The sequence below is a fragment of the Zeugodacus cucurbitae genome, chromosome 2 (assembly GCF_028554725.1).
Source record: "Zeugodacus cucurbitae isolate PBARC_wt_2022May chromosome 2, idZeuCucr1.2, whole genome shotgun sequence".
Taxonomy (NCBI): Eukaryota; Metazoa; Arthropoda; class Insecta; order Diptera; family Tephritidae; genus Zeugodacus; species Zeugodacus cucurbitae.
The window spans coordinates 28,435,411-28,460,070 of NC_071667.1; the positions used below are offsets into that span (position 1 = coordinate 28,435,411).

General features: G+C 39.0%; 1 protein-coding gene across 1 annotated transcript; it reads left to right on the forward strand.

The window, feature by feature from the left end:
* The first annotated feature begins 3,379 nt into the window (after positions 1 to 3,379).
* On the forward strand, positions 3,380 to 15,121 carry Lrp2_3 (uncharacterized). Its single transcript, XM_054228035.1, has 8 exons — positions 3,380 to 3,597; positions 7,037 to 7,316; positions 7,371 to 7,858; positions 7,921 to 8,221; positions 12,442 to 13,124; positions 13,210 to 13,566; positions 14,349 to 14,499; positions 14,571 to 15,121. The coding sequence occupies exons 1-8, from the start codon at positions 3,537 to 3,539 to the stop codon at positions 14,836 to 14,838; spliced, it is 2,589 nt and encodes an 862-aa protein (XP_054084010.1). The 5' UTR covers positions 3,380 to 3,536; the 3' UTR covers positions 14,839 to 15,121.
* The last annotated feature ends 9,539 nt before the right edge of the window (positions 15,122 to 24,660 follow it).

Sequence of the window (24,660 nt, forward strand, 5' to 3'; positions counted from 1 at the left end):
CAATTTACGCATTTTACGTCGAGATCGTAAATTTAAAGCGTACAAAATACAGCTTGGGCAAGAACTGAAGCTGCTCGAACTTTTCAAGCGACATCGCTTCGCTCTATGGGCTCTTGAGAAGTTCCCAGAAGATCCGACGTTTTCGAACCAAATTCTGTTCAGCGATGAGACCCATTTCAGACTCAATGGGTATGTAACGAGGAGTAACCTGCAAAGATTCAAAAGTTGCCTTATTATCCAGAAAAAAAAAACAGTTTGGTGTGGGCCGGTGGAATCATCGGACCATATTTCTTCGAAAATGATGCCGGTGAGAACGTAACCGTCAATGACGATCGTTATTGCACGATGATAATCGACTACTTGATGCCTGAAATTGATACTCATGATCTTGGCGATATTTGGTTTTAACATGACGGCACCACTTCCCTCACATCGCTTCAATCAATGGATTTATTGAGAGCACAATTCGGTGAGCAGATAATTTCACGTTTTGTGCCGATCGATTGGCCACCAAGATTGTGGTAACACACCGTTCGACTTTTTCAGACCTTGGACGGGTGTCATTGGATAGTTATCAGTCTATATGCTTGACCGGGTCATCTAAAATTTGACTCAATGGATGGACCATCTGTGACGTAACCGTGACCAACATTCGAATACTATACATTCAAATCGGTTTTATTGCCGCACTATATTTGTATGTACATATTATGTATCCTAAAATCTGCTGCTCTTATCTTTAATAGCTTAAGACTTTTCCAGGTTCCATTCCTTTATGTCAAACTCAATGACGCTAAATCGAGTAAACGATATCAGATGTATACCAATAATATTATCTCTTTAGTTAGCGTACATACTGCTGTTGCCAACAGTTTTGATATATGCTCTGAACTGGTCCACATGTAAGACAGAAATAAGTACCATTTTAACCCTCATATATAACTCTTATATGAGAAATGTATAAGTTTTTGTTAATTAAGTTGTCTATACGGTGGATTCTTCGGTTACGAACCTACATAATACAGAACGGACGCTGAGAAAGTAAAATTTTGCTGATCCCTCGAGATATTCTGCACGCCTGTGACTCTAAAAAATTTATAGAGTATGTAATTTTCAACTGCGAGCGAGTTTACTAAGTATTTACCTTTTTCCATTAAAATAACCGTAGTGTGGAGAAAAGCACATCGCTTTAAAGCTTTGACCTTTACCTACGAGTATAAGTGCAGAAAACTAGCGTGAAACTGCACTCTTAACAAACAGGTGAGAACCCTAAATATTATTTCATGCTGTTACGAGTATTAATTTTCAGTGCTGTTATTTGAAAGCGCTTACAATATATTATGTGAGCTTTACAACACCGACGAAATGCTTTTTGGTGTAAATAACAATATTCAGAAAAAACTATGTAATGAAAGCTAAGTTATTTACTATCCAAGAGAACCGGATGGTGGGAACATTTCGTTGTTTAACGCTTATGTTAATATGTTTACTGCGTTCCACTAACAACGTCATTCTCACCCCACTCCATTTGGTGTGTGATTGCATATATCTCTACAGGGGCGAACGCAGGGGGGGGGGGGGGGGGGTTTTGGGTTGTTAAGTAAGTGAATTTTTAAATGATAGAATTGAATTCTACATAGTCATTTGAAAAATTTTAATTTGTTGTTTTCAAAGCAATCTTTCTGCCGACGATGTATGAATATGTAAAATAAATGAATACATTAGTCACTAACAGCATTGCCGTTTTGATGCAATTGTATCTTTTTTGATACTTTTTTGTTCACAAACGGCCTATTTTGATACTTTTCTGCTGATAGAATTTAATTTTTTGAAATTATGAAAATGTTAAACAAAAAACAAACCTATTATATCTGGATAGTATCAAACAGTTGTGGGAATGTAGGCCAATTAAAAAACCCAGAAAAATATAAACTGGACAGAGACATTTTTTTAATTTGCTTCAAAGTAATGAGTTTGCCTTATAACTCTGTGGCTGCTGAACTGGATTTTTTTAGATTTAAGGGGAATTGTGAGTCGAAAATGGACTTAAAACATCGAGAGCTGCTTTCCAAAATTGAAAACATTTTGCCAAATAAATGCATAAATCTTGACGTTATTGAGATGCAGGAGACTGTTCGTGTTTTAGAAAAGCAGTGGTCCGCTGATGTAGAAGATCCCAATGATTTCGTTGCTGAATTTAGAATGTGGAAAAGGTTAAAAATCTTTTCTTCATATTATATTTTCTAACTAAAACTTTGAATATATTTTCAGGAACTGGTTAAATTAAACAAAGAGATCCAAAACTCTTTTGGACGCGTTGAATTGTTGCGATGCAAAAATTTTCAAAACAGTGCGTCGTTTTTTAAAGATTGGAGCAACAATCCCTATATCTGTCGCTTCAAGTGAACGCTCGTTTTCCTCACTTCGAAGGCTTAAAACATATTTAAGAAATAAAACTGGAGAAGCACGCCTGAACGGAATGGCTCTCTTGAATATCCATAAAGATATAGACGTGACGGAGGAAGAGATTTTAAATGTTATGGCCCAAAATAAAAGAAGATTAGATTTAAATTTGTGAATAAAATAATGAAACATTGTCTTTTTACCTAAACCCCCCCCCCCCCCCCCCCCCCCCTCAAATTTTTTTCCTGCGTTCGCCACTGTATCTCTACAAATTGTGGCATAAACTGGTAAGGCTAGTAGTCAATAAAAAATAATAATGAATAAATTATTATGATTTATTTTTAAATAAAGATTATAGACAGATTCCACTGAAGCAGAAGTATATAAGTACTGTGTGTGTCTGATTTAAAAAAAAAAAATTAAAAAATATCAAAAGATCGCGCACAGTTCATGATTTATCAATTTCGCTCCACGTATTCTCAGAGAGAGTAACAAATCGCGTTTGCCCAAATTGCTGTATCTTCAAAGGTGACACATCGGCAAATATTGGTAATACTTTTTCAGTTAAATTTTTAATGAGCCAACATCCATCGACAATTTAATTATGTTTGAAGAAATCTGTTACAATAATGATTTTGAAAGCACAAATGTCAATATTTATATCAAGCAAAATCCCTACATAGATCTGGAATATTTTTATTTTATGCTCCCGGAATCCAAAGGCATTTTGGCAGAAATAAGAGAGTTGCTCTTATTTCATCATAAATCACTTCGTGCACTCTGGTGACCTTCGTTTAAACACACACACACACATAGATAGTAAACAAACGTCGTTCAATATATAGCTATAGCTGATCAACTTCACTCAGGAGATAACAGCAATACAAATACATGCATACACCGGTCACAAACATTGTATATGTATATATGTATATATATTATCATCATCACTTGTGCTATGATCTGACGGTATTTTTTGAATCAGTTCAAATTAAATGCAACATCGTAGATCATCACAATTTCGTGCTTAAGCAATGTGGCTAGAGATTTTAGAATTCGTACAGTGTAAAAAAGGTTGAAAATAAAGAACATTCTCAAACTTAAGTGACTTATGAAAATAAGCTCGAACAAAAATGTTTAAATATTTTAAATATTTACTATGTGCTCAAATTGTAATTTGTCAAATCTATACAGGTAAAGTACATACATACATATGAAATTGTCAGAATATACAAATATATGTAAACACATATACATATATACATATAGAGACTAAGTCCGTATATCGCTATTATATATTATAAATGTATGTAGTTTGTTGTTTTTTGTCATATGCCTTATCGGTGTGTTTTCATATACATATATGTACATATGTGCAGCATCAAATCGTTTAAGAAATATTCAGAATTGAGAAATTTTTAACCAAAATGCGACTAGACAAAAAACTGCAGAGTTATACAATTTCTTGGAGAGTAACGTATTTGTTTCGAAATAATATGACAAAACTGACATCTCGTAGAACAGAAAGCAGTTGTTTGTGCGGCAAAATACTAGTTGTATTTGTGGTTAATTCTAGTCTTAAAGTAATTCATACCAAGGCGTATACATACATACATATATGTATGTACATACATATATTAAAATTGAATTCGTGAATATTATTTTTAAATCTGCATGAATCAAGTACGTGATGCAAACTGATGCCGTCATATCTCTTTTTAACTGTTCTTTATTGGTTTCACATCAACTTACCGTGTTCATCTTTATTACAAATATCCGGCTGATATTTCAACCCGTTTTGTTATAAAATTCATTTATGTGTTATAAAGTGAGAACACATTTTTCGCCAGCATTTCAACGTTAATGACAAATCAAATTTCAGTAAATAATCGGTCTATCTCTTCCTCGCTCTCTATGTGTTCATTAATTATACTCTCGCAACAAAGTTGCTACGAGAGTATTATAGTTTTGTCCACATAACCGTTGGTTGTAAGTCCTAAAACTAAACGAGTTAGATATAGAGTTATTTATATCAAAATAATCAGGGGGACGAGAAAAGTTCAAAACAGAATGTCTGTCTGTCCGTCCGTCCGTGCAAGCTGTAACTTGAGTAAAAATTGAGATATCTTAATGAAACTTGGAAAACGTGTTCCTTGGCACCATAAGAAGGTTAAGTTCGAAAATGGGCGTAGTCGGACCACTGCCACGCCTACAAAATGGCGAAAACCGAAAACACTTAAACTGCCATAACTAAGCTATAAATAAAGCTATGAAAGTAAAATTTGGTATGAAGGATCGCACTAGGAAGGGGCATATGTGGATGTAAAATTTTTTGGGGAAGTGGGCGTGGCCCCTCCCCCTACTAAGTTTTTTGTACATATCTCGCAAACTACTAAAGGTATATCAAAGAAACTTTCCAGAGTCGTTTCTTTTAGGTACTACGTTATACAGTCCAAAAATGGAGGAAATCGGATTGTAACCACGCCCACCTCCCATACAAAGGTTATGCTGAAAACTTCTTAAAGTGGGTTAACTCAATAACGAACAAGTAAGGAAGGGCTAAGTTCGGGTGTAACTGAACATTTTATACTCTCGCAATTTATTTATTTAACTTTATTTATATTATATAATACACAATTTGACCCACATATTCGTCATATATATTGTATAAAGTCCATTGAAAGTTGGAAACCCTAATATTAGGTAAGAAGTACCGAGGTCCTCTTATTCGATATATGGGGCCTTGACAACCTATGATCCGATTTCGGCGATTTTTAGACTGGGGCTGCCACACTATTAACATAGTATTTGTGCAAAGTTCTGCGCCGATATCTTCACTAGTACTTACTTTATATATTGTAAAGTAAACGATTCAGATTGTCTTCAAAGTTCTGGTATATAGGAACCACGCCGTGAAGCGATTTGGCCCATTTTCACAACATATCATTGGGATGTAAGGAAACTATTACAAACCAAGTTTCATTGAAATCGGTCGAGTAGTTCCTGAGATATGGTTTTTGACCCATAAGTGGACGATGCCACGCCCATTTTCCATTTTGTAAAAAGAAATGAGTGCAGCTTTCATCTGCCATTTCTTATGTGAAATTTAGTGTTTTTGACGTTTTTATACTCTCGCAACAAATGTTGCTAAAGAGAGTATTATAGTTTTGTTCACATAACGGTTCCAAGTTGCTATGCTGTATATATATTTTTTCTTTTAATGAGGTCTATAATAGTATGTCTTGTAAAAGGAAATCCGTTATTTTTCAATGAGATGACCTTAGTATGTAATTTGTATAGCGCGTTGTATAAGTGCAATCGATAATTTTGATGATGAAGGCCAGAACCACGGGATCTTCTGGAGTAAGCAATTGCCGGAAGCGTTCAGCCAATAGGTGAAGAGTTGTATTCCATTAGGACAATGACAGATTACACAAATAGATAGCGAGTCACGCGCTTGTTTTGGGAATATATTTTGCACGCACCTTATAGTACAAACCGGGCATCAAATAATGATTACCTGTTCTTGTTCCTGTTTATGACGTATGATGTGTTTTTTTATACTCTCGGAAGAAAGTTGCTAAGAGAGGATAATACTTTTATTCACATAACGGTTGTTTGTAACACCTAAAACAAAAAGAGTTGGATGTAGGGATATATATATATACCAAAGTGATCAGGGTGACGAGTAGACTTGAAAGTCTGTCTGTGCAAGCGATACCTTGAGTAAAAATGGAGATATCTAAATAAAACTTGGAACATATTCTTTGGCATCATGAGACGGTTGGTATTGAAAACGAGCGAAATCGCATCGCTGCAACGGCCACAAAATGGCGAAAACCGAAAACATATAAAGTGCCAAAACTAAGCCATAAATAAAGCTACAAAATTTAACATAATAGATCGCACTAGGAAGGGGCATATTTAAGAAAGTGGGCGGGGCCACGCCCCCGAATAGGTTTCTGTACATATCTCGTAAAATACTACAGCTATATCAACCAAACTCTCTACAGTCGTTTATTTTAGGCACTAATCGGATTATAATCCCGCCTACCTCCCATACATTATAAAGATGGAAGAAGGGCTGCACTCAATTTGGTATACAAATTTTTAAATGGGTGTGGCTCCGCCCGATTCCATTCGTAATATTTTCCTGGCATCCCAATGAAATTGGTTCACAACCACGCCTCCTTTCCATATACCAGAACTTTAATAATTTACAATATATAAAGTTAACACTAGTGAAGATATCGAAACAAAAACACTGCATTTATAGTGTGGCATCGCCCTTCTAAAAATCATCGAAAACGGACCATAAGTCTTTTTTTAGCAAAAATATAAGTAAGTCTCTCAGATAATTTGAATAAATTCAAAGTGAATATTTTGTCACTGTCGTATAATATTGCAGTCTGTCATTCCAGACAGTGTTACATATAGGAAATATCGTATCGAAATATCAAAATTGCACGAAAGGCAAACTTATGACAAATGAAATTAGACGGTCAGTAAATTGACGACACTGCTTAGTGTAGCTTGAATAGAAACATTCCTGATCTCTAATTTTCTTCAAAAACCAGCAGTAGTGCCAATTTTTAATAATTTGTTCCACTTTTTTCTATGGAAAATCTAACAGTGGTTTCGTCAAATGATGACTGGCTCTGTAACGACAAAGTAAATACGACTATAGCAGAGTCCAAAGTATGCGACGGTTCCGTCGATTGTAGTAATGGACGAGACGAGACTGCACGGATATGTGCTGCGAAGGTTTGTAAAGAGCACGAATACCGTTGTGCATACGGAGCTTGTATAAGTGCAGAACTCAAATGTAATAAGCAAATTGATTGCTACGATCGGTCTGATGAAACAGAGTTTCTCTGTATGGAAAACGTATTTGATAAAATTCAAGGCTCGTGGTGAGTTTCAAAAAATAATCACCATAGATTAAGATAATTGTACCTTATATACAGTTCAGATGAAGAGTTCCAATGCGATTCGGGTGAATGTATTGATGTAATGGACATGTGTAACGGCTTCACAGATTGCCAGGACGCGTCAGATGAAACTGTTAATTCCTGTGCTCACATCGAATGTTCAGATGCTTCATTTCGTTGTGCCTATGGTGCATGCATTAATTTAAAGCAGGTCGCTAATCAAGTTTGGGACTGTGCCGATGGCTCCGATGAACCAGTTGTGGATGAAGTGCTCACCGATACAGTAAGCGAGGTGGAGAAAGATGTAGCAATGCCTGTTACATGTAGCATACCATATGATAAGCCTAACTTATTAATCTCTTTAAATAAAACTGGTGAAACGAATAGGAATTTGAGATTATTTGATAAAATATTGCGTAACGATACAGTGGATTTCAAATGTTTGCCCGGCTTTCAATTGTTTGGTATGCAACAATTGAAGTGTGTGGATAATGATTGGTATCGCGAATGGCCGCATTGCGAAAGTGAGTACTCGAATCTCAAGCTTAAGTTATAAGACAGCTCAGTTATTTTTCTTTTCAAATAGGAACGACGCCAATACTACCGTGTAAAGCCAGCGAAGTCGCTTGCGAAAATGGTGATTGCATTGAGTCAGCAAGGATTTGCAACGGCGTCAAAGATTGTGCTGATGGTTCAGATGAGATACTACCTAAATGTGTGAACCTCACCTGCACGAAAAATGAATATAGATGCAAATATGGCGCCTGTATTCCCGATGGAATGAAATGCAATAAAGTTATAGACTGTGCGGACGGTTCCGATGAAACGACTCTCTTATGTACTCAGGATTACAACGACTACGCCCGTTTAGTCAAAGGCAATTGTGAGTAAGTAATACAACTACTTTATAGATACATTCTTCTTCTTAACTGGCGTAGAAACCGCTTACGCGGTTATAGCCGAGTCCACAACAGTGCGCCACGCATCTCTCCTTTTGGCGGTTTGGCGCCAATTGGTAATACCAAGTGAAGACAGGTCCTTCTCCACCTGGTCCTTCCACCGGAGTGGAGGTCTCCCTCTTCCTCGGCTTCCACCAGCGGGTACTGCATCGAAAACTTTCAGAGCTGGGGCACTTTCATCCATTCGAACAACATGACCCAGCCAGCGTAGCCGCTGTCTTTTTATTCGCTGGACTATGTCTATGTCGTCGAACAACACATACAGCTCATCATTCCATCTTCTGCGGTATTCGCCGTTGCCAATGTTTAAGGGACCGTAAATCTTCCGCAAAACCTTTCTCTCGAAAACTCCTAGTGCCGTCTCATCGGATGTTGACACCGTCCACGCTTCTGCACCATAAAGTAGGACGGGAATGATGAGGGACTTGTAGAGTTTAGTTTTTGTTCGTCGAGAGAGGACTTTACTTTTCAATTGCCTACTCAGTCCATAGTAGCACCTGTTGGCAAGAGTGATTCTGCGTTGGATTTCAAGGCTGACATTATTATCGGTGTTAATGTTGGTTCCTAGGTATACGAAATTATCTACAACTTCAAAGTTATGACTGTCAACAGTGACGTGGGAGCCAAGACGCGAAGGCGCTGACTGTTTGTTTGATGACAGGAGATATTTCGTCTTGTCCTCGTTCACCACCAGACCCATTCGCTTCGCTTCCTTATCCAGGCGGGAAAAAGCAGAACTAACGGCGCGGGTGTTGTTTCCGATGATATCAATATCATCGGCGTACGCCAGGAGCTGTACACTCTTGTAGAAGATTGTACCTTCTCTATTTAGCTCTGCAGCTCTTATAATTTTCTCCAGCATCAAGTTAAAGAAGTCGCACGATAGCGAGTCACCTTGTCTGAAACCTCGTTTGGTATCGAACGGCTCGGAGAGGTCCTTCCCGATCCTGACGGAGCTTTTGGTGTTGCTCAACGTCAACTTACACAGCCGTATTAGTTTTGCGGGGATACCAAATTCAGACATCGCGGCATAAAGGCAGCTCCTTTTCGTGCTGTCGAAAGCAGCTTTAAAGTCGACAAATAGATGGTGTGTGTCGATCCTTTTTTCACGGGTCTTCTCCAAGATTTGGCGCATGGTGAATATCTGGTCAGTTGTTGATTTTCCAGGTCTAAAGCCACACTGATAAGGTCCAATCAGTTTGTTGACGGTGGGCTTTAGTCTTTCACACAGTACGCTCGATAGAACCTTATAAGCGATGTTAAGGAGGCTTATCCCACGATAGTTGGCGCAGATTGTGGGGTCTCCCTTTTTGTGGATTGGGCAGAGTACACTGAGATTCCAATCGTCGGGCATGCTTTCTTCCGACCATATTTCGCAAAGAAGCTGATGCATGCACCTTATCAGCTCTTCGCCGCCGTATTTGAATAGCTCGGCCGGCAATCCATCGGCCCCCGCCGCCTTGTTGTTCTTCAAGCGGGTAATTGCTATTCTAATTTCTTCACGGTCGGGCAATGGAACATCTGTTCCATCGTCGTCGATTGGGGAATCGGGTTCGTCATCTCCTGGTGTTGTACTTTCACTGCCATTCAGCAGGCTGGAGAAGTGTTCCCTCCACAAACACAGTATACTCTGGTCATCAACCACTAGATCACCGCTGGGGGTCCTACAGGAGTGTGCTCCGGTCTTGAAACCTTCAGTTAGTCGCCGGATCTTTTCGTAAAATTTTCGAGCATTACCCCTGTCGGCCAGCTTGTCAAGCTCTTCATACTCACGCATTTCTGCCTCTTTCTTTCTTTTTCTGCAAATGCGTCTCGCTTCCCTCTTCAGCTCTCGGTATCTTTCCCATCCCGCTCGTGTTGCGGTCGATCGCAACATTGCGAGGTAGGCAGTCTGTTTTCTCTCCACTGCGAGACGACAATCCTCATCATACCAGCTGTTTTTTTGGCTTTTCCGAAAGCCAATGGTTTCGGTTGCAGCTGTACGTAAGGAGTTTGATATGCCGTCCCACAGCTCCCTTATACCGAGATGCTGATGAGTGCTCTCAGAGAGCAGGAGTGCAAGTCGAGTAGAAAATCGTTCGGCTGTCGGTTGTGATTGCAGCTTCTCGATGTCGAACCTTCCTTGTGTTTGTTGACGTGTGCGCTTTTCTACACAGAGGCGGGTGCGTATCTTAGCTGCTACAAGATAGTGGTCCGAGTCGATGTTGGGACCACGAAGCGTACGCACATCAAAAACACTGGAGACATGTCGTCCATCTATCACAACATGATCGATCTGGTTGCGAGTGATTCGATCCGGGGACAGCCAAGTAGCTTGATGGATTTTCTTATGCTGGAATCTAGTGCTACAGATGACCATATTTCGGGCCCCGGCGAAGTCGATCAGCCTCAGACCGTTTGGTGATGTTTCGTCATGGAGGCTGAATTTTCCGACTGTTGTGCCAAAGACACCTTCTTTACCCACCCTAGCGTTGAAATCGCCAAGCACGATTTTGACATCGTGGCGGGGGCAGCGCTCATAGGTACGTTCTAGGCGCTCATAGAAGGTATCTTTGGTCACATCGTCCTTCTCTTCCGTCGGGGCGTGGGCGCAAATCAGCGATATGTTGAAGAACCTCGCTTTGATGCGGATTGTGGCTAGACGTTCATCCACCGGAGTGAATGCCAGGACTCGACGACGGAGTCTCTCTCCCACCACGAATCCCACACCGAATTTGCGCTCCTTTATATGGCCGCTGTAGTAGATGTCACAAGGACCCACCTTCTTCCGTCCTTGTCCCGTCCATCGCATTTCTTGGATTGCGGTGATGTCAGCCTTTACTCTTACGAGGACATCAACCAGCTGGGCAGAGGCACCTTCCCAATTAAGGGTCCGGACATTCCAGGTGCATGCCCTTAAATCATAGTCCTTTATACGTTTGCCGTGGTCGTCATCAAAAGGGGGGTTTCTCATCCGAGGCCTGTGTTTCCTATTCACTGGTTATTCGTTTTTATGTGGTGGGTCCCAAGCCCTACGCACAACCGCATAAGCGGGATTCGCCTTCTCACTTTAGCTCGCTTCCAGACGGATGTCTGTTGGCTACCCAGAGGATACTTGGTCTAAGACCGGAAGTTGTGAGCTGCTTGAGCCACATGTAAAAGAATCGTTCCTGGCCACTCCCAAGTGAATGGCAGTCAGAAACTTTCCTCACTTACGTGAACTTCTACATATGACTCCATCCTCCAACTTCTACATATGACTCCATCCTCCATAGATACATTAGTGTACTATAAAAAGCGCTTTACAAACTATGAAATGAATAATGTAAGAAGGCTTCAAACACCACAGTAAAAGACCGCATTACATACATATGTATGCAGTCAGAGTATTACAAAGGTCCAAGAGGACCTTAGCATCTATAACGAGTTTAAATGCATCGATCGGAATGGATGAATGAAATCAAAGCAAACCTGAGTGAATTCGGTCCAAGAGTTACCCCAATCCAAATACTCGTATGCTATATATAGAGAAAAGGCTTTGATGTCGAATTGAAGGGTTAAATAGTGTGTTCTCTTAATGGAATCAAATACAGTGAAACTTCCATAACTCGAACTTCTATAACTCGAAGATCTCCATAACTCGAACATTTGAATTAACAATAGAAGGCAACTTTCATACAAATTTCCTTCCTTAACTCGAACTTTTTGGTGAATTTTAAATTTTACTATCGAGGCACAATTTTAAAAGAGTCCCTCTATATCATATGGAGGAGAATAAAAAATATGATATTACTCTAATTGATGGGATAGAGACATCATGAGCCAAACAATAGTAAAGTGCAACAAACAAAATTATAGAATACATGTTTTAATGTATTTAAATTAAACCTTTTACGAAGTAAATAACTAAAACTATGTATGAATCTATATTTTACAGGTTTATGTTTTAATGAATATTTTTATAACTCGAAGTCTCTCGAAATCGAAGTTTTTTGTGGGTTATAGTGATTCGAGTTAGAGAAGTTCCACTGTATTTGTTTTAAATTTTGTTTAGAAGCACTTTAAGTCGAGATACCGCGTTTATTATAATCTCTGGATTGGTTAGCACACAGTCTTCTCAAACCGTGATATTAATATTATCCATGAACTTTATGTTGTCATTTTCACAGATCGGAAGAATTAGCGCAGTGCCGTTTGGGTTCGGATGAATGCATTTTAATCGAAGATCTTTGCAATGGCAGAACAGATTGCAGCGATGGGCATGACGAGACTGTTGAAATGTGTGCCCATGTCGAATGTTCCGATTCATCTTTTACCTGTGCATATGGTGCCTGTATACCCTATACAGCTCTCTGCGATGGCGAGGTAGACTGCGCTGACGGCTCGGATGAATACGCTGAGTTGTGTGCTTCCATAATAGAGGAAAATGAGAAATATGAGGCAAAGTATAATTTCGATGACAGTTATGCGGCCAATTTGGAAAAATTCGATGCGATGAAAGAAAAAGAAATCTTAGTGGAAGAAGTTGTTTTAGGGACTACGACAAGTTCAATATTAACTGAGAATAATACAACGAATACAGATTACTTGCCGGAAATGAAGCCTTTCAGGAGGCCAGTAATACTTACGGAAAAGAGTGTACCACAACGACGCTGTCTAATACCGGCTAACCGGGTAGCTTTACGTGCAATTAATGCAGCTGAGAATGTAACGCTGAAAGTAGGCAGTCAAATTGACAATAACACCATTGTCAAATTCAGTTGTGAGGACACCTGGTACTTAGTCGATGGAGACACTGACGTGCTATGCATGGCTACAGGCGAATGGTCCTCAGCCGTACCGAAATGCGAAAGTGTGTATTATTTTGAAATTGATATTTGTTTGTTATTGCGTAATACATATGTACATATATACAATAAATTTGCCCTCTTCCGTAGAACGATGTCCACCACTTTGGAATGGTATATCTACGAATACTACATGCATATACAAAAATGAATTAGCCGATTGTCAAGCTTACAGTAAGCCTGATACAACTGCCATTGTAACATGTGCTGAGAGTTATAAACAGATCAATAAATGGCAAAAACTAAGTTGTGGCATTGACGGAGAGTGGGATAAAACGAAATTAAAGTGCCAGCCGAAGTGTGTAAAACAAACCAAAGAAAATCCGACAAATATGGCTGTGGTCGTAAATATTTTCAGATTGAGTCCCGACGAAAGGAATCCGACGCACCTCAAATACAAAAAGGCTTGCAGTGGCACCATACTTTCACCCAAACTTGTACTGACTCGTAAGTAAGCAACATTGTATTTCAATGAAATACTCGTAGTGGCATTTCGTGAAAAATCCGATAAAGTTGCCCGACCTAATGGCTATTTCTCACCAATTAATTAAAATCATCTCGAAAATTCCATTTCTTAGTTCAAAATAGGTCTAAGTCCTCTCTAATACCTCTTCATTGTCGCTAAATTTGGTCCAGCGATATTTTTCTTGAGGTGAAAGCACACATAAAACTAGTTAGCAAGATTCGAAGAATACTGTGGATGCTGCAGCAAATTTTTGCAAAATGCATGCAATTTTATCATCGTATTCATTGATTGTCACACAAATCATTATTGATTGGGTGTCAACCATTTTGTATTGAAGTATAGAATAACCGAATAAATTCATTATTTTTGCAAAATTTTGGGTTTCATCTTCATAAATGGTGTATACATGTGAATTGCACCGCTCTTTAACGAGCATTTCAGTTAGACATCGAGCGCCAAAGAACTGTCAGACAGCCCCATGAATTAACCATTCAATTTGTATGACGCAATTCATAATAACGCCATACTATCGCCTAGCAAATGGACCAGTTATTAAGGTGCTAATGCCAAGTAAATTAAGATAATAATACTGATTGGTGTTAGAAAACACATGTAAGTGAGATTTGAGAGTAGATAATCATACATACATAAGTACTAAGCTCATCAAAAACATATAATAGTAAACTCTAGCTATTACCGTGCATTCCAATATCCGCGAATAAATTTACTTAAATAAAGGGAAAATATGTTTACTCTTTTTCAGATGATTTATGCCTCAACAGAAATGACCTAAAGAATTCAATTGCGGGCAATGATCCGATTTTATACACCATTCTGCCATCGAGTATGTCTATCGAGAGTTTCGGTCAATATGAACAACTGAATGGCCGTCATAATATTTCTCAAATTATTCTGTAAGTGACTTTTTTGTATATCAACCTAAGCAGTTTAGTAATAATTCATTTAACCATTTATCTTAATGCAGAGCTGACGGTGGTAATTCACCTTCAGCGCCAGCGATTATTGTGCTGGTCGATTACTTTGCTCCAGCATTGAAGCCCATTTGTTTGAAGTTCCCACTTTCGTGTGGTAGCAATGAAAATGGAAATAGCACAACAGGACTTATTGAAGGCACCGCCATATTAAACAGCGACGCTTGCTTTGTCGTCGTTAGTCGATCCCAGTTTATATATATGGATGAATACCAGCAGTGGCTCGAAATTAAGATGTCACTTCATAATTATCTGTTGTAATTAATATTGCAAAACATCAAAATGCGTTATATAATTCATAGCATGTTTGAAATGTGGAGATAAATTTACAACATTTTAAATTCAAAAAACCCTTTACTTTACAATATATACATCAAGCATACATTAAGTTATCGGAAACTATCATCTAAAAATATCAGATCCTCAGTGCTTGATACCTAAGGTTTTTGCATGAAATTCAAGAATGTGTTTTGCTGATATTAAAGCATATTGGTGTCAAAAATTAAAACAACCTAATTAAAGAATTTTCAGATACTTTACTCAATTTAAGTGATCATGTAATCTTGGATATACATATATCTTAGTTTGAATATCGGTGAAATGGGTTCACGTTCCAATTGTGAATATTTTTAATGAAATTGTGTGGAAATGTTCTTTCCAATAGCGCTAATAACATAAATACAGTAAGGTGTATGAGTTTTTATACTCTCGCAACAAAAGTTGCTAAGACAGTATTATAGTTTTGTTCACATAACGGTTGTTTGTAACACCCAAAACTAAACGAGTAGATATATCTATCAAAATGAGTAGGCGAGGAGACGAGTCAAAATCCGAATGTCTGTCTGTCTGTCCGTCCGTTCGTGCAACGGATAACTTCAGTAAAAATTGAGATATATTGATGAAACTTGGAACACATGTTCCTTGGGACCGTGAGAGGGTTGCTTTCGAAAATGCGCAAAATCGGACCAAATGGCGAAAACACATAAAACGTCATAACTAAGCCATAAATAAAGTTATATAAGTAAAATTTGGAACCAAGGATCGCACTAGGAAGGGGCATATTTGGATGTAATTTTTTTGGGAAAGTGGACGTGGCCCCGCCCCAAATCGGTTATTTGTATATATCTCGCAAACCAATAAAGCTATGAAAACCAAACTTTTAGCAGTCGGTTCTCTTACATACCCCACCACACACTATGAAATTATGATAATAACCACGCCCACCTCCCCTACAAAAGTTAGGTTGAAAATTACTAAAAGTGGGTTAACTCACTAACGAAAAACGCCAGAAACACTAAATTTCACATAAGAAATGGCAGATGGAAGCTGAACTCACATTTTTTTAAAAAATGGAAAATGGGCGTGGCGTCGCCCACTTATGGGTCAAAAACCATATCTCAGGAACTACTCGACCGATTTCAATGAAACTTGGTTTGTAATAGTTTCCTTACATCCCAATGATATGTTGTGAAAATCTGTTCACAACCACGCCTACTTCTCATATACCAGAACTTTGGAGTCGATCTGAATAGTTTACTTTACGATACATAAAGTAAGCACTAGTGGAGATATCGGAACAGAACTTTGCATAAATAGTGCATTAATAGTGTGGCAGCCCCTTTCTAAAAATCGCCGAAATCAGACCATCGGTGTTCAAGGTCCCATATATCGAACATACGATATATATGACGAATGTGTGGGTCAAATTGTGTGTTATCTTAATAAAATTAAATAAATAAATTGTGAGAGTATAAAATGTTCGGTCACAACCGAACTTAGCCCTTCCTTACTTGTTTGTATTAACTTTAATATAAATATCTCGGACATGAAGAAAATTTGTTACATAACTACAGCCAGTGATTGACAGATTTATGTAATACTAGCGTTACACGGCGCGCTTCTCTACGCAAAAAATTTATTGCTTAAAAGATTTGATTTCTTAACACAATAATGAAAAAGAAAAGCAATGTTCAATTTAATACAATTGTATACACAACATTTTTTGTTTTATTTTGTGGTGCATAAATAAACAAATTTTTCGTGGCTCCAACTCTCGAACATGCAACGTACAGTTGACCGTGAGAAAAGCAAGCTTCCTCTAAATTAACTCCCCACACCTGGAGCGTTTGCCCTTGGGCTTTGTTGACGGTCATAGCAAAAGATAGCCGAACAGGAAATTGAAGACGTTTAAATTCGAATGGCATGTCCGTTCGTATTAATGGGATGCGCGGTATTAGTACAAATTCACCTTTTGCTTTGCCAGTGAGAATTGTTGCTTGAATTAAATTTGGCATCAATTTCTTCACTGAAAGTCTCGTCCCATTACAAAGTTTCGGTGCATTAAGATTTCGAAGAAGTATAATCGATGAACCAACTTTCAAATTCAAATTATGCGGTGGCATGCCTGGTGGTTCCAAAGAATTTAAAAATTCAACCGGATAATTGACTGCGTCTTCATCATTCATAGCAGTATCAATGGATTTATACGTTTCCGAATTACCTGGCAATTTTTCCTGGATGTGGAAATTGATTTCATTGACATTGACATTTTTTGGTGCTAAAATTGCACGTTCTCGTAACCAATCATGGTTATTATAATTTTCAGCAATATTTGGAAAAACGCGATCAATGAGTTCTTCTTTTGATGATACAATTATTGAAAAATTATTCGGTAACGTGATAAACCCATTTTGATCACTTGCCATTTTTCCATCGCCAATCTTCAGCAATTGCTTTGAAAACTCACGTGCTGAAGAATCATTTTGAAGACGCACACGCATATTGGTCGTCAACGAAAGCATTTGTACGTGTGCCCTCAAAAATGAACTTTTCAAACATGCATTAATTTCATCAGCTGGTGTTGATCTCGGAATAACAGGCAACGTTTGACGAAAATCACCAGATAACAATATTAATGCACCGCCAAACAGCTGTAAACTCCGTCTCAAATCTTGTAATGTTCGATTTAAGGCTTCCAAAGATTTTTAATGGGCCATTGGACATTCGTCCCATAAAATAATGGATGTTTGTTGCAAGACTTTAGCCATTCCAGAACTCCTAGAAATATTGCATGTTGGTGTTTCAATTGCTTGCATGTTCAATGGCAATTTCAAGGCGGAATGTGCTGTGCGGCCGCCATCAAGTAATGTAGCTGCAATTCCGGAAGAAGCAAGTGCCAATGCGATTTTTTGTTCCGACCGAATCGTTGCCAGTATTAATGAAATCAAAAATGTTTTTCCAGTGCCGCCAGGTGCATCCAAAAATACAATCCACCAGTGTTGTCATTGACAGCTTGCATCACTGTGTCATATACATATTTTTGTTGATCATTTAATTGTGGAGTATACGTTTGTACGAACGCACGCAATTCATTACGATCGAATTGCAGTTCGCGTTGCAATTCTCGTTCAAATAAATCATGCATTGGACGATTTGGTGGAGTCAATCCTAATTGCCCTAATGCCTTATTTGCAATCGTAAGGCACAAATCTTCGATCATTATCAAGGCTTCATTATACATTTCCAATGTCAGCAGCAATGCAGGATCATTGGAACGATGTCGAAGTCGAATCAAAATGTCTTCAGCCATGAAATCTTTGTATTTATTCCACAATTCCAGTGGATTTGATGGAAAACATGTTGATATTATGATCGCAAATAACATACGAATTTGAATTGGTGGAGAAACAATTGATGCATCACGAAGAGTAGCATCCCAATGCGTAGCATCTTCCAGCAAATGCAAGTGTTGACATGCTTCACGGTATGTTGCGCACAATTGACCATTAACAGTTCGTAAATGTTGGAATGATTGAGGACCATGTACGTTCACCAACAAAAGTCGCAAGTAAAAACATTCAACATTAGCTGGACTAACTGTATAAATGCGTCCCAAAGCATCTGTTCGAAAAATACCTGGATAACCATCAACAGGTGTGCCTTGTTTGCGACGTTGAAATTTTTTTGTTGATGCATTCCATGTGAAATAGTGAGGCACTTCCGAATATAGCAAAGTCCTGGAAAATTCATCAGTTTCACATAACTGAAAATAAGCTGTCAGTGTAGTTACTGGTGGCTCTACTACTCTTTGTTCGTCATGATTATTCTCAGGAGCCACTCCAAAAACAGCCATATCGCTGCCCTTATTCACATACTTGCAAATATATTTGATTGATTTTACAGAATTGCAATATTCTACATTGATGTGAGCGTTGAGCATTTTTGACAGCATCGGTGAGTACGGAACTATCCACCGGTTATCGATTTCAACATCTTGATTTGTAATTTTAATTACAGTTGATTTACCGTTGTCTTCAGTTGATCGTCGACGATACTGTGGATATCCATCATCTTCTGTAATTGTTTCAGCAATCAATTGCTTTGGAAAACGTTTCGAACATTTACCATCAATCATACAAAGTGAATTTCGATTAATATCACCACAGGGACCATGAATCATATTTTTCGTGACAACTTCGAATAATCCTGGGTCGATGGTTTGATCTGGAATTTCGGCCGATATGACGGTATCAATCATATCAGGGGTTATTTTGTTTACGCACCAAATCAAAATATGTGCGTGAGGTAAGCCTCTTTTTTGCCACTCTATGGTATACATAAAGCACCGCACTTCTCCAAATACACGGAGTTTAACAATCAGATCCATTAATTTTTTCAATTTTTGTTAAAATACACGGGCAGTTATGTCATGCCGATCTTTTGGCACCTGACCATCAAGTAAACAATCAGACACATCGACCCACTTCGAGTTGCACGTAAATGTTATGAATAGATCCGGTCGTCCATAATTTCGTACATATGTCATCGCATCTTGCGTATATTCATGCATATGACGTGGGCTACCAACATATGATGATGGTAAAATTGTTAAACGGCCGATATCATTCACATTTACATCATTGACTATTGCGTCACGCAAATGTATGTATTCCTCTGATCTTAATCGGGCTTGATTGTAACGGATGAAATTTAATCGCTCACTTTCAATTTTGGCGTACATATCGACGATATATTGATACGAAAGTTGATTGCATCGCAAAATAAAATTTGTTTCTTGAGGGCGAATCATCAATCGGTACGAATAAAAATTCATCGCACTGACTTTTTTTTGATGATTCTTGACCTGTATTGCAAAAATTAATTAGCGAATGAAAATGATTTAAAAATCATATTTAGCACATTCGCGTAAATTGCGGGAATTCCCGTCATTCATGTTTCCTTCAATAAAACAATTGCGGGAATTTCCGCGCTATTTGAATAGGGCTTTTCTACCGTCAAAAATGGTTCACTTCTTATCACTGCACATTTTTAGTGTTGGTAAAGTCGTGAACTATCACCCCTGACAAGCCAACCGCAATTCAAACAAATTTAATTTGGGGAATCCCCATTCAAAGTTAACGTGTCATTTGTGGTTTGTAGAGGGGAAGTTTCAATAAAACGAAATGCGGGAAATCCCGACAAAAGTGCATAGGAAATTCATGTGGTAATGGCGGGAATTCCCTAATTTGTTCAGACTATTTAAAAAAATTAACCTGTAGCGGGAATTCCCGCTCTTCAATTTTGTATGGAAAAACTAAGTGATTATCTGGCAGCCACCCGCTAAATTAAAATGAACGCGAACGTGTTAAACAAAATAAAATGTATATGTACCAGTTGTTGGATTTATCATTGGTATGTTGATGTGATAGCCATCGTCCCCTCTCCAAAACAAAATGGGGTATTGCAATACATCATAACAGCGATGGAGTTCTGAAATACGTTGTAAATTCTCATTTCTACGATACAAAACAATGTCTCGTGACTGAAACTGTTCGCCAACCACAACAATGGATACTTCATCAATCGTTGGTGCATTGAATCGTCTGGTATGCTCCCCAATTGGTGTTTTATCGGCTTTTATTATGATTTTGTGGCCATCGGAGGGCATCCGTTCGAGTGCCACTTTAAACAATTTCACCAATTCATTGTGTTGATGAAAAAATGTTTGCAATTCATTCACGATTGATCTTCTCGTATTCGTCGAAATTGCACAGCGCTTATTTAATTCACGATTCTCACCATCAATGAAATATATTTGCAAAAATTTATGATCACCATCTGCTAATGGTAGCGAAGACCCAGCTCTATGGTATATTTGACCTTGAATCTGTAACGGTCGAGAAATATATATAGATGATAACGGATCTTAATTTCTAAAAACATCGAACACAGGGACGGCACATAAATTAAAAATGATATTGCTAATTCCACACGAAGAAATCACCTTAAACGTCGGCATAAATCCATCTTTTATAATATTTGTAGCTCCAAAAGATGTCATTTGAAAGCATGAATTGTATTTTTGAATATTTAAGAGGAAATGCTTTGACGTTGGCGAATTACCAAAAACCAATGAATGCAAAGGTTCTGGCGGAAGTTCTAGCACCGGTAATTTGACTTTCCCATCAGCACAACACATGCCAGGCGTTTCGTTTATGAATTTAAATGCTTTGCAATGTATACATTCTATATTCATCTGGCCAATGTAGGCATACATGCTGTAATCAATGGTGGCATCGTAATTGAAAGCCGCGTGTTCCATTTGACGTATATCATAAACGGACGTACGCCCTCGACGGTTTCTTGGTGCTTCACTATTATCCAAGTGAGTTCTCCGTCTGTGTCGTTGTGTTTCCATTTCATTTCGTCGAACACGATCTTCTTCACTTTGTGATCTTCGATTTAACGCTGTAGCATTTGATTGACGTGAACGTCTGCCAATGTTTGGTCGTCTTGAACGTGGCATTCTTTCAGTACAGTGTATGACTAATTGAATGTTAAAGCAATACATTTAAAATTATTTCTATAAAAAATTATACATTTAATTCAAACTTCAATGTGTGGGCGTGGAAATATGAATTCACATACACTCACACTGGACATAACCTCAATTGTGCAAATAAAGAAAACACTCACCGGAAAATGAGATCAAATTAAAATTGTGAAAATTAAGTAACGCTTGGCAATTGAACTATATATAAAAAAATGAAGCAATTAAAATACAATTAAAAAAGAAACACATGGTTAACACTCACCAAAAGTATGATTGTTCAAAATGAGAGCAAGATATAAAAGAACTCAAAGCACATAAGAAAACTGTCAACTGAATTCCAATGACAGCAAATTAATATTCTGTTCGCAATGAGAGCACGATGTAAAATTGATAAATCGTATTGAAAATATTTGATTTTGGTACAGTGTATTTACTCAAAAAAAATGTCAAACTCAGGAACGGCTGCACCGATTCCAAACAAACTTCACACAAACCACCTCCTTATAGGTAGGAACGAACTCTAAAATTTTTGTGTCAATCGATTCGGCGGTTCTTGAGTTATAAGATTACCAAGGAAATGTAACTTCTTTTTATATATATAGATAATACAAGTAAAAATTATTGCAACCAATCACGATCTCATTGAATAATGAATATTGAATTCATATGCAAAATTTGTATACAATAGTTTTGCAACTCCTAAAGGATGGGATCATGTGTAGAAGTTCACGCAAGTGAGGAAAGTTTTTGATTGTCATGCACTTGGGAGTGGCCAGAAACGATTCTTCTCCACATGGTTCACGCAGCTCACGACTTCCGGTTTTAGACCAAGTATCCTCTGGGTAGCCAACGGACATCTGTTTGAAGGCGAGCTAAAGTGAGAACCGCTTATGTGGTTGTGCGTAGGGTTTGGGACCCACCACATAAAAACTATGTACTAATGAAAAATCGTCGAAAGCCTCGGATGAGACACCCCCCTTTCGATGACGACCCCTACAAACGTTTAAAGGATAATGATTTAAGGGCATGCACTTGGAATGTCCGGACCCAGCTGGTTGATGTCCTCATACGACTAAAGGCTGACATCACCGCCATCCAAGAAGTGCGATGGACAGGACAAGGACGGAAGAAGGTGGGTCCTTGTGACATCTACTACAGGGGCCATATAAAGGAGCGCAAATTTGGTGTTGGATTTGTGGTTGGAGAGAGACTCCGTTGCAGAGTCCTGGCATTCACCCCGGTGGATGAACGTCTTGCCAATCCGCATCAAAGCGAGGTTCTTCAACATATCGCTGATTTGCGCCCACGCCCCAACGGAAGAGAAGGACGATGTGACCAAAGATGCTTTCTATGAGCGCCTTTAACGCCAGGGTGGGTAAAGAAGGTGTCTTTGGCACAACAGTCGGAAAATTCAGCCTCCATGACGAAACATCGCCAAACGGCCTGAGGCTGATCGACTTCGCAGGGGCCCGAAATATGGTCGTCTGTAGTACCAGATTCCAGCATAAGAAAATACACCAAGCTACTTGGCTGTCTCCTGATCGAAACACGCGGAACCTAATCGATCACGTTGTGATAGACGGAAGATATGTCGCCTGTGTTTTAGACGTGCGTACGCTCCGAGGACCAAATATAGACTCGGACCATTATCTGGTCGCAGCGAAGATACGCACCCGCCTCTGTGCAGCAAAGAACGCCCGTCAACAAACACAAGGAAGGTTCGACGTCGAAAAGCTGCAATCGCAACAGACAGCCACGAAATACTCTACTCGACTTGCACTCCTGCTCTCTGAGAGCACTCATCAGCATCTCGGTATAAGGGAACTGTGGAACGGCATCTCAAACTCACTGCGTACCGCTGCAGCCGAAACAATTGGTTTTCGGCAACGACAAACGATACGATGAGGAGTGCCGTCTCGCAGCGGAGAGAAAACAGACTGCCTACCTCGCAACGTTGCAAACGACCACAACACGTGCGGAATGGGATAGATACCGAGAGCTGAAGAGGGAAGCAAGACGCATTTGCAGACAAAAAAAGAAAGAGGCTGAAATGCGTGAGTACGAAGAGCTTGAGAAGCTGGCAGACAGAGGGAATGCTCGAAAATTTTATGAAAAAATGAAGCGACTTAATGAAGGTTTCAAGACCGGAGCATCCTCATGTAGAGACCAAGGTGGTAATCTGGTAACCGATGTCCAGGGCATACTGGGATTATGGAGGGAACACTTCTCCGACCTGCTGAATGGCAGTGAAAGTGCAACACCAGGCGATGGCGAACCCGATCCCCCAATCGATGACGATGGAGCAGATGTTCCATTACCCGACCATGAAGAAATTCGAATAGCAAATACCCGCTTGAAGAACAACAAAGCAGCGGGGGCCGATAGATTACCGGCAGTGCTATTCAAATACGGCGGCGAAGAACTGATAAGGTGCATGCATCAGCTTCTTTGCAGAATATGGTCGGAAGAAAGCATGCCTAACGATTGGAATCTCAGTGTGCTCTGCCCAATCCATAAAAAGGGAGATCCCACAATCTGCGCCAATTACCGTGGGGTCAGCCTCCTAAATATCGCATACAAGGTTCTATCGAGCGTACTGTGTGAAAGACTAAAGCCCACCGTCGACAAACTGATGGGACCTTATCAGTGTGGCTTTAGACCTGGAAAATCGACAACTGACCAGATATTCACCGATGAACGATGAATGAGCTGTACGAGTTATACGACGACATTGATTTAGTGGAGGGACCAGGTGGAGAGCGACCTGGTTACACTTCGGATCTCCAACTGGCGCCGAACTGCGAAGGAGAGAGAGAGGTGGCGCACTATCGTCGATTCGGCTATAACCGGCTAAACGGTTGCAACGCCAATCACATACATACAAACCTAAGAAAGTTAGTTATAGGGTTATATGTAAGTATGTTTATCAAACTGCTCAGGATGACGAAACGAGTTTGAAATCTGGATATCTGTTTGTCCGTGCAACGGATAACTTGAATAAGAATTCAAAAAATATACATATATTTTGAAAAAACTTTATACAAAGATACTTTGACACTCTGGAAATATTTCAATTGCACATGGGCTAAATCGGACTATTGGTGCCACAACAAAATGGCCTTTACCGAAAAGCTATAAATTAGGTACATATGATTTTCATGATCTCACCGATGGAAAATGGGCGGAATCGTTTCACCACCACGCAAGGTTTCCATATAGCACAATATTGAAGTCCATCTGAATCGTTTCAT